The sequence below is a fragment of the Strigops habroptila genome, chromosome 18 (assembly GCF_004027225.2).
Source record: "Strigops habroptila isolate Jane chromosome 18, bStrHab1.2.pri, whole genome shotgun sequence".
NCBI lineage: Eukaryota > Metazoa > Chordata > Aves > Psittaciformes > Psittacidae > Strigops > Strigops habroptila.
In genome coordinates, this window is record NC_044294.2 from 4,582,900 (window position 1) to 4,593,106 (window position 10,207).

Genomic DNA, 10,207 nt, shown 5'->3' on the forward strand with positions numbered 1-10,207 from the left:
TCCATCAGGGGAAATGCACACTGCAGCCAGGAGACTTCAAACCCCTTATTGCTGCCCAGTCCATAGGGGCACCAGGGCTTCCCCACAGTGCTCTAGATACACACAGCACATTCTTCCAGTTCTTCAGCAAGGACACCAGGAAGCTGATGACCAGGTGAGTTTTGGAGATGAGTTTGTCCTCAGTCATCTTCATGTGACCGACAGCCACAGCACTGGGGACAATGACACTGAGGTCACTTGGTAGAAGCTTTGCAGGGAATCTGTAAAGACCGCAGGCTGCTACCTAATAAAGCCAGAAGAACAGGCTTAGACCTTGGTGATCAGGGCACAACTTCTATTTATGTCATAGTTTGGGCAGCCCTAGAATAGCTTCAATATACTCAGCCATTAACTCACTGGTATGCAAATACATCAACAATTTGCCTCCCTGGAGGTTTCTTTCCTCCAGCTAATGTAGATTTTGAAGCCTCATCAGTCCAGTGTCACCTAAAATAGCTTAAGAGATTCTTACTATAGCAAGAAATCTGTGCTCTCAGCATTAAGGGCATCACTTAATGCTTCAGAGTTTCATTCCTCTGGCTGGATCAAAACATTAATGAGCAAACTTGAAGCAGTAACATGTCACACCTACATGTTTTAATCCCTCTTCTGCCTTTGTAGATGGAAATGTTTATGAATTTTTAAATAGTTCCTTCCTGAAGTATGCAATGCTTTAAAACCTCCATTAAAACTCCAGCACTACCTCCCTCAGAGTCCATCCACTCTCTCCCATCCTTATCTTTCCAGTCCTCCAACCAAAGCGTGCCCAGGTGAGGTTTCCAGTGGGTGTTTTCAAGGACACAGGATAAAAATCTGGAAACAGTCACACTATAAAGCATTTTTTATTAGCGCATCACTGAACACCTTGCAATGGGCAGTCATCATTGCCACATTGAAAACCACGAAAGTGACACACACACGGGCCCCTATAAAGTAGAAAAAAGGCAGATTTAAAGCAGAAACCTCAAGTTTACCAGGTCTTCATCTTAACCCCACTCTCCTGCATCCCGAGATTTGTAAATCCCAGCAGACCAGATATAAAGAGCCTTGCAGATCACTGCTGCACCACCCAGAAATCAGCTTAGCCAACGTGCACATACCACTTGTGCCTTGGCTCCTTCAAGCCATGATAAAAACCACGATGGTGAATTAAACCTGGTCCAGAATTACAATATTCAAACAGTCTCAGATCAACTTTTGTCTTGATTCAGCCACATGTTAAGGGTCTGCAAACTCCACCATGCTATATTGCTTGCTAGGTGTTCTGAGCCACCACGATGTTGGAAAAACACTTAAAATATAAAGTGTTTGGACAAGATGACTTCACTTTGGCCACCAGGCCGCCACTATGGGCAAGGAGAGGAGGAGCTTTGCCAGCTTTATAGAATCGTAGAATCAGGTTGGAAAAGACCTTTAAGACCATCAAGTCCAACCATTGTGCAGACCTGGAGCCAGGGAGGAGCATCCTGCTTCTTTGAGGGCTGACGCTGGGGAGAAACGAAACAAGGGTGCAGGCGCACACAGGAAGTACTGCAGCCGTCTTGCTCCATTTTGAACCAAGCAGCAGATCTAAGCTGATTAAAACAAGAAGTGACACTGCAAACCAGACTGATGAGACGCATGGATGCTCAATCAAGCTCTTCAGATTTACAAGTTATCAGAGATGCTGGCACAGGGTTGGAGGCATCACACCATGCACCATAATCAGCAAAGGGGACCTGAAAGCAGAGAAAAGCTTCTGCTGGCTCTGCAGTTTCTCACTGCCTGGTCAGATAATGTGGGGACCTGCTCGACAGAAAACCCATTTTTATTAGAGAATACACAGGGAAAAATGGGCAACATTTCCTCTCTGAAGGGCAGCGTGCCTCAGGTGCGGAATCACTGCAGCCCACTCTCACGTGCTCTTTAAGTACTTGTGTGCCAACATTACTTCATCAATAATGCAGAAGTAATGGATTTCCCCCCCTCCCCCCGATTAAAAAAGCCACCTCTTTGGCACAAACCATCTACAACAGAGTCACCTTGATGCAATTATCCCCCCCTCCAGGCGATGCTCCCCCCGGCCACCCCTCACACCCGTGCGCTCTGTGCCGACGTGGGGCACGCCAGGGATTTCTGGTGCCCGCACAGCCGGTGGCTGGGGAAGGAGAGCCGCAACCCTCAGACACCCAACAGGCCAGCCCCTCCACAGCTCCTCCTCTGCCGCCATCCTGGAAGAGGCGTGGGGGGAGCCGCCATCTTGAGTGTGGAGGGGCGGGAAGGCCGGAGGCGCCATCTTGAGCGTGGAGGGACGGGAAGACCGGAGGCGCCATCTTGAGTGTGGCGGGACGGGAAGGCTGAAGGCGCCATCTTGAGTGTGGCATGGCACCCATGGGAGGCCACTCAGACACAGAGCAAGCACAGAGACAACTAGAGATGTGTTCATTGTTTAACGAAGAAACGCTCATCTTCAAGCCTAAGGGCATGTGTGGGGCTGGGATGGTGCTGCCCAGCGATAGCCCACCTCAAACCAGGCTGGCCAAGCGCAAGGCACCGCTGCAAAGCCCCAGGCAAAGGCAGGGGTGCTCCAGTCACAGCCCACACGCGCTGGGTCTCCATCCCGCTGGTGGTGAGCCCAGAGAGGCGCTGGGCTGCAGCCACCACCGCCTAACAGCATCCTCTGCCCAAGGAAGCCATCGCTTTGTGGTTCTCTTTGGTGCTCACCTGGGAGGAGGAGAAGAGAGAAAGATGAGAAAGTCAAGGACAGGGAACCCCACTACACCACACTTAGCTTTATAGCTGGTACTTCTCTGGTTTCCATCACCTGGGGCAGCCCAGGAGCGCAGAGCCCTGTGAGACAGACCCCAGCGCAGCCCCGAGGGCACAGCATCCAGCTCACCTGCCCCCCTCCAGCACAGCCTGCAGCGACTTCCTCAGAGCCGCGTTGCTGCGGTCCAGCGCGGCGGCCAGGCTGCTCCGGTGGGATGGGGTGACCTGGCGTGAGAGGAGCAAGGAGCTCAGGGAGCTGCACCTCCAGAGACCCCTGGGGCAGCTCGCCAGGGCCCGAGCCCGGTCTGACTCACCTGGCTGTGGTACATGGTGAGCATGGCCATCACCAGCTTGGCGTAACTCAGCGATGTGCTCAAGGCTGGAGCCTGCCGGCACAGAGTCAGCACCAGGAGATCAAAGAGCTCAGGGGGCAGCACCTCCTGGAAGAGCCACAAGCAGAGAGGTGACCTGGTCCTTGCTCCAGTGCTGCTGGAGCCAGCAAGGAAACACGGAGGGACAAGGGGGTCCCTCACCTGCCGCCCCAGCACGGCCTGGACTATCGGCAGGAGCTTCTCTGACAAAGGCACCTCCAAGACTTGGCTGCAAAGGACAGGGAAGAGAAGATGTGATGCTCACATGGTGCTCCCGGGTGGTTGGAGCCAGCCGGACCCATCAAGTGGAGCTGCTGCTCCTGTCATCTCTTACCTTAGCACCAGTCGCACACAGTCTGGCTCCAGGCACTCCTCCACGAGTTCGCACACCAGCTTGGTCTGCTCAGCACCTGCAAGGGTAAAGCAGAAGGGGGAGAGAGCCTCAAGAGGCTGCCAAATCCATGGTGTCCAACCCTCCCTGGCACACAGGGGTACACCCAGAAAGCATGCAGTGCTCCCTTCTACTGTTCAGGATAATCCTTTGCCCATCTGCAGCAAGGGTTTAATTAGCACCAATCCCTAGGAGAAGGGGATGCTACTGTAGCAGCGATACCTGCAGGACCCTCCTCTCACGCCAGCAGAGCCTGCTTGGGGCACTTTTGGCCCCAGCATTAAGAGCTGGCAGGAACCCTCTAGTCCATGGAGAGGGACGGCAACTTCCCTTTGGGAAAACGGATGCTGGGAGCCAGCCTGGCATCTGTAAACCCATCTCCGACCCTAACTCCCAAGTGTTCACCTGCCCAGATAAACCCAGCACCATTCCTCCATGGTTCCTAATGTATTTTGGGTGACAAATGTCTCCCAGGAGAAGAGAAGCTGGGGCTTCCCTTCCTGATGGATGCAGCCAACAGCCCCTCTCCAGCTGCTGCCAGAAGAAGCCTCCTGCGAGCCCATCACACCTTCCCCCGGCTCCTGCAGGACCGCAGCCACCAGGACACGACAGAAGGGCTGGGAATACTTGGAGCAAAATGAAGTGAGGGCAGCCATGAGGTGTCGGGAGGGCGGCTGGGTGAGGGACAGGACCTACGGACAAGGAAAGGCAGATGGGGATGGTGGTGAGGGAAGCGGGGGGCAGGAAGTCTCTGCTGCCCTCACACGTACTCGCCTGAGGAAGAGCTGCTGTGCCAGGGTGGCCGCGCTGGTGTAGCTGAGCTCAGGGCTGAGAACCACCAACCAGCTGCAGAAACGCACCACGAGGTGTTCCGGGCACGTGGAGAGCTGCAGGAAGGAGCACAGCCCCTCGAGCTGGGGTGGCAGAGGGGACAGGGACGTTAGGGACACTAGGGACAGCAGCAGGCCCTCAGCAGCACCAGCACTTGCAGTGAGGATGCTGAGACTCGCCTGGGCAGGAGAGCAGTTGTTCAGGACGTGCAGCTCGGGTGGGATGCTGAAATCCGGATGCTGGAGGGAAACACAGACCTTGAGTAACAACAAACCAACCACAAAGTACAGCTCTAGGGCTTTTCCCTTCACTGACCACAGGCTGCCCATCACACAGCAAACCCCTACGAGCTGGAGGCAGGTACTTGAGCCCAGAGGAGGTGGCAGCAGCCTCCAGCCATCGCTGTGAAACCCGCCTCCTCTCCCATCCCTTCCAGAGCCCCTGTCTTGAGCCCGTTGAGACCATCAGCTCCAGGAGAGAGACAGAAGCACACTTACATTGGACTCCTTCTGCAGCAGCATCTTCAGCCTTGGTCCATGCAGCTGAAGAAAACGAGATGAAGGAACAGGAATCAGACTGTAAAGGCTCAGTGGCTGGAAGGGGGAAGCAAAGCCTGCCCGGTACCTGCAGAAAGGACTGGACGTCCACTGCCGGCTCTGCCTGGGAAATCTTCCTCGCTGCTTCCTGCTGGGAGCTTTCTGGAGCAGCCCCATCCGGGCTCTGGGCAGATCCATCTCCTGAAGGCTCCTCTGGCATCTCCACTTCCATCCCTGCCACATCCCCAACCTCCTGCATTCCTGGGGGGCCAAACACCACCTCCTCCAGCAGCATCCTCTTCCCTTCTCTCTCCTCATCCAACTCCAGGCTCTCCTCTGACACTTCCTTGTGTTTCCCACCGTGAAGTACAGAGTCAGCCCCATCCCCAGCGGCACTGGGCTGTTTGCTGAAGCACCAGTTCAGTTTCCTTCGCCCCTCTGGATTGCTCTGGGCAATTCTCTGGCCCAGGCACCTAAGCTGCTGCTGGCACGTGGAAGACAAGGGGCCGGGAGGTGGGCAGCACTCCTCTCCCCTTGCTCCCTGCCGGAGCAGATCCCCCAGCGCCCGCACCCATGGATCCACATGGGAATCCTGCTCCAGAGCCTGGAGCAGCCGATCAAGGCAGCCCCCTGGCACCAGCGCTCGCACCACGAGTAGCAGGGATAAGAGGTTTCTCTGGCACACAACAGGGAGCAGCAGCAGCCGCGGCTTCCTGGATAAGGGGAGAAAAGGAAGAGACAACACATCAGAGGAAATCCCTAAATCCTTGTTTCCCATGGAGCAGGGTCTAACGGGCCCAGGAAGCAAGAGGAGGCGGCAAACACAGAACATCTTGAGTTAGAAGGGACCCATAAGGATCATAGAGTCCCACTCCCTGCTCCTCACAGGACTACCTAAAGCTAAACCATATGGCTAAGAGCATCATCTAAATGCTCCCTGAACTCCGAACCCAAGTTGAACCATGCCTTATACCTTTACCAGCTTTTGAACACAAAGACCAGCAAGTCCCTGCCACAACCCTGACATCACTACAGACCACGGGGAAGAGGACGCACACTGCTGAACCGGGCACCTGACACCCCAAACCTCCTCCAAAACACCCAGTTTTGGGAACACATCCAACTCACACGGCCAGGGCCCCCTCCTCCAGCACGGGCTCCTCAGCACACAGAGCTGTGGTGAAGGTCTGCCAGGGAAACACGGGCCCTGGTCCCTCTCCGGGCTGGACCCGCTGCAGCATCCTGAGCGCGGCCAGTGTCCCGCGGGAGCCGGAGGCCAGTGCGTGGAGCAGGAGGCGGCTCGGCTTGTCCAGGCCCTGCAGCCAGGGCAGCCCGCGGGGCTCCATCACCTGCAAGGGAATCGGGGAGAGGCCTCACAAGAGGCACACAGAGGAGGGTGCGGGGAGGATGGGTCCATCCACGACATGCTCTGGAGCAAACCTCCCTCCCCAGCTCCAGTTTGGGGGCTGCCCTTACCTGCAGGGGGGTCCGTGGTTATCCTCATCACCCGAGGATGGAGAAGCATCGCCGAGGAGCCCCCCCACAAGCTCTCTAAACCCGCTTCACTCGCAGCTCCCCACCACCAGCTCAACGGGACAACAGGGGAACCGCTGGGTGCTGCTGGCGGTGCCCTCCCGCCCGGAACAGCCCTGACCCCCCCCACCCCCCGGGGGCCCGCGCGGACCCGGGCCCTGGGGCTGGGTTATCCCGGAGCACTGCCCGGTTATCCCGGTGCCCGGTTATCAGCGCCCGGCCCCCGGCAACCCGCGCTGGGAGACACTCACCGCGGGGAGGGGTGGGGAGGGCACCGAACGGTGCCCGGGGTATGTGCCCCCCCCCACCGGTGCCTGCCCGGTGCCGGTGTCCCGGAACCCGCACCCGCGCTGCTTCCGGGCCCGCCCCGCTGGAAAAGCGCGCCACATATGCAAATCAACCGTCCATGCAAAGTGGATTCATTATGCAAATGAACCCTTAAAGGCAAACCCTCGCATCCCCCCCGGCAGCAGAGCCCCGCAGCGGCCGTTCGCGGCCCCGTTTATTTCATCATGTCCACATTGGCTAAAAGCAGAGTAAAACAGCGCCCGCAGCTCCCCCCCGGCCCCGTGTGCACTAAACCCCCCCCCCCAGCCCCGACCCAACCCCCCCAGGTCTCCCATGGGTGCAGAGCGCTGCACCACCAAGGTGAGGGGAGGAGAAAGGGGGGCTGTGCCCCGCTGCACTAAGACCCCCCCAGTTCCTTCACCCCCTGGCTTCCCATGGGATGTGGGACCTGCTGGGGGTCCACCAAGAAGGAGTGATTTCCCCATCCCACCCCATGCAGGGTGCAGCACCCCAAGTCAATGTTGGGAGCAGCTCAACACATCAAAAGCTCATGCTTCCCCCTCCCAGAAGACATTTCCTTGCCACCAACAGTGGGGCACCCCATGCGCGGCACCCCATGGCTTTAGTCGGAGTCGCTGAAGTCCACGAAGAGCATCTCGTGGCCATATCTGGAGTAGTGGCAGTCTGCCTCCATCACGGCCAGGCTAAGAGCCCACTCTAGCACACAGAGCTCCTCATCCTCCTCGTCAGAGCTCTCCGAAGGACGGTCCTGCAGCACAGGAGACAGGATGAACCCCAGCCTGGAGCCATGCCCTGGCACCCCCAGGACGTGCCACCCCACTTACAATGGGCACCCTTGGGTGCTGCTGCCTGCGTCGTGGCGGCCGGCTGGCGGGCAGCTCGTGCAGGTAGATGCAGTCTGACTTGAATGGGCAGCACCCGCGGTTCCGGACAAAGAACTTGCACCTGATTTTCCTACGGGATTCGAAGCACAGTTGTGGGCGCAGGTCCCAGAGCAGCGCAGGGCCCACAGTGCCACACTCACCCTGTCCGTGCCTTGAAGGTTTTGATGAGCTTCTCCTTTTCACCTGCCTCCGAGACCCAGTATTTGTGGGGGATGTAGTAACTGGAGGTGACCCGACATTCTGGGCAGGCCCTGGGGAAGGAGATGGGTGCAGGTCCCAAAAAGGGAGCACAGAGTATGGGCTTAGCACCCACACTGGCCGGTCCCACCACCACAGCCTCATCCAGCATCCCCAACCCCATCACAACACCCAAATGCCTGTTCCCAAAGGGAAGTTGTTCCTTCCCAAAAGCCAGGGGAGGATTTCAGGGTGCAGAAGGGGTGACGGTGACCACCCCACCACATCCCCATCCCCGCTCACTTGCTGACGGTGCTCTGGAAGTCGCGGCTGCGGCGCCACTTGCGGATGCAGCCCAGGCAATACGCGTGGCTGCAGTTGGGGAGGATCCCGAAGAGCCGCTCCTCTGGAAGCGGCTTCTCGTACACCCGGTCCATGCAGATGCCACACACCACGGCCTCGCTCCGGGCCCTCAGTGCCTCGCTGGGCACCGGCGCTGCCACAGCACCCGGCTCTGCGGGGACCTGCAAGTGGAGCCGCGCGGCATTGCACATTGCCACCCCCCGGCTGTGTCACTGCCCCACAGGGGCTGACACGGAGTGACAGGGACTGCCTGGTGCAGGACACCCCCAGCCCACCTCTGCAAGGTCAGTCCATGTCACCGTCTCCTTCCCAGGGTCAGAGGCGTTGGGATCCAGTCCCAGCACCCGCGGCTGGGAGCCTGCAGGCAAGAGAGCTCTCAGAGGGGAAAAGCACATCCCACCCCACCATCCAAGAGGCAGGATGGCTGCTCCAGGGCACAGGCTCCACAGTTACGGTCCCAACCCCAAGAGAAGCTGCTTCCCACATCTGGGCCCTGCCCACAGATGGAGGGAGCAGGGAAAAAACATGCACAGGGTGCACCACCATGACCAACCACCTCAGCCCCGCTCACCTCCAGGCACCTACCTGAGGCCCTCCGAGCTTGTGCAGGGACAACCTCTCCGCCGATGGCCCCACGAGGGACATCATCAGGTGCAGGGATGTTCTCCTTGGCTTTCTTTTCCCCCTCAACCTCCACACTTGGGAACTTGAAGGCCACGTGTGTCACGCTGGGGACAGGGTGGGCCAAGCTGCGCCGGGTTCCCCCCCAGCCCCGGGCCATGGGCATGGGCATGGGCTCCGAGCCCCGGCAGCTGGGAGGGACAGGGGGCACGGGGCCATAGCGGGTCCCCACCGGAGCTGGCTCCTCTTGGATGTGCTGGTAGCTGGACAGACAGACAGAGGGTCCCATCAGCCCAGCAGGACGCCTCCTGGCTCCCAGCCCATCCTGGTGGCATCGGGCCCCCTCCTCACTGCCCCTTTACCTGCACCGCTCTCCGTAGCTGCAGGACCCGCTCTGGAAGTACCTGCAGATCTGGGCTGACTTTCTGTCGTGTGAGAAGCGGCAGTTCTGGCCCCAGTGACAGAATCCACGGGCGAAATTCCTGCCAGCCGGAGTGGCACGGCCAGGGTCAGACCCCTGCTTTGAGACCCAAAATCCCCCCGGGCACCCGCTTTGCCTGGATGGGGCCATGTTTTCAGAGTCCCCAGGCTGGTGTCTGGGCTCAGGAGCCATCCCCAAGGACAGATCCCAGCGGGAGCCAGGGCTCTCCCTGCCTCATCCAGCCTCGCCGCCTCCTGGCTAAACAAAGCCCAGGGCTGGGCTGTCTGGGGGGGCCTGGAGCATGACGGTGGGGGTCTCCCTAGGGCTGGAGGAGCAGGGAGACCCACTGGGGTATGGAGGGCATGGAAAGGGGCAGGAATCCTCAGCCTGGGGCTGGCAGGGAGGGGCGGCCCCATTGGGGTGCTGCTGGGGACCCCGAGCTCCAGAGTGGGGACAGCTGGATGGGACAGGCTCCATCCCCTCACCCTCCAGGGGATACGGGAAGGGGGGGTTCAAGGGCATCACAAGCCATTCTGTGTCCCCACAGCGAGGGGCAGTCAGCCACATCTCCAGCCTTTCTCCCCCAAAAGCTGTTCCCAGCCTCCCCTTACCCCCCAAAGTCCTACCTGCACAGGGGTCTCAGGCAGCCCCCCCGGGCCACCAGCGAGCCCGGCTCCATCTCCTCCTGGCAGTACGAAGGGCTGGGCGACCTCCTGGGACTACTTATGGCCTTGGACCGTGCCCTGCCTTCAGCTGGGACAGAGTTAATTTTCCTCCCAGGAGCTGGCGCAGCATGTTTTGGATTTGGGGTGAGAATAACGTTGATAACACACGGATGTTGTAGTTGTAGCTGAGCTGTGTTTACACTCAATCAAGGACTTCTTGGCTACTCAGACGGCTCCAGCAGCAAGGATGGGGGAGCACAAGAAGCTGGGAGGGGACACAATGGGGACAGCGACACCCATTTCCCAAAGGGACATTCC

At 58.8% G+C, this 10,207-nt stretch overlaps 2 protein-coding genes across 3 annotated transcripts; both read right to left on the minus strand.

Annotated features, from left to right (window-relative positions):
* Positions 1–865: 865 nt before the first annotated feature.
* Positions 866–6,960, minus strand: FANCE (FA complementation group E). Of its 2 annotated transcripts, none has more exons than XM_030473102.1 (12): positions 6,701–6,960; positions 6,045–6,265; positions 5,005–5,629; positions 4,878–4,922; positions 4,560–4,619; positions 4,320–4,463; positions 4,118–4,241; positions 3,493–3,568; positions 3,321–3,387; positions 3,102–3,227; positions 2,918–3,012; positions 866–2,742 (listed from the first exon to the last, which is right to left on the minus strand). In XM_030473102.1, exons 1-12 carry the CDS (start codon positions 6,836–6,838, stop codon positions 2,739–2,741), a joined length of 1,725 nt encoding a protein of 574 aa, XP_030328962.1. In that variant the 5' UTR covers positions 6,839–6,960; the 3' UTR covers positions 866–2,738. The 2 variants fall into 2 exon arrangements, with proteins under 2 accessions (XP_030328962.1, XP_030328963.1); XM_030473103.1 differs by lacking the exon at positions 6,701–6,960 and adding an exon at positions 6,393–6,527.
* Positions 6,961–7,098: 138 nt separating this feature from the next.
* LOC115602223 (probable E3 ubiquitin-protein ligase makorin-2) lies at positions 7,099–10,137 on the minus strand. Its single transcript, XM_030473104.1, has 8 exons — positions 9,851–10,137; positions 9,166–9,285; positions 8,768–9,066; positions 8,458–8,540; positions 8,123–8,343; positions 7,783–7,893; positions 7,583–7,712; positions 7,099–7,506 (listed from the first exon to the last, which is right to left on the minus strand). The coding sequence occupies exons 1-8, from the start codon at positions 9,901–9,903 to the stop codon at positions 7,360–7,362; spliced, it is 1,164 nt and encodes a 387-aa protein (XP_030328964.1). The 5' UTR covers positions 9,904–10,137; the 3' UTR covers positions 7,099–7,359.
* Positions 10,138–10,207: the final 70 nt, after the last annotated feature.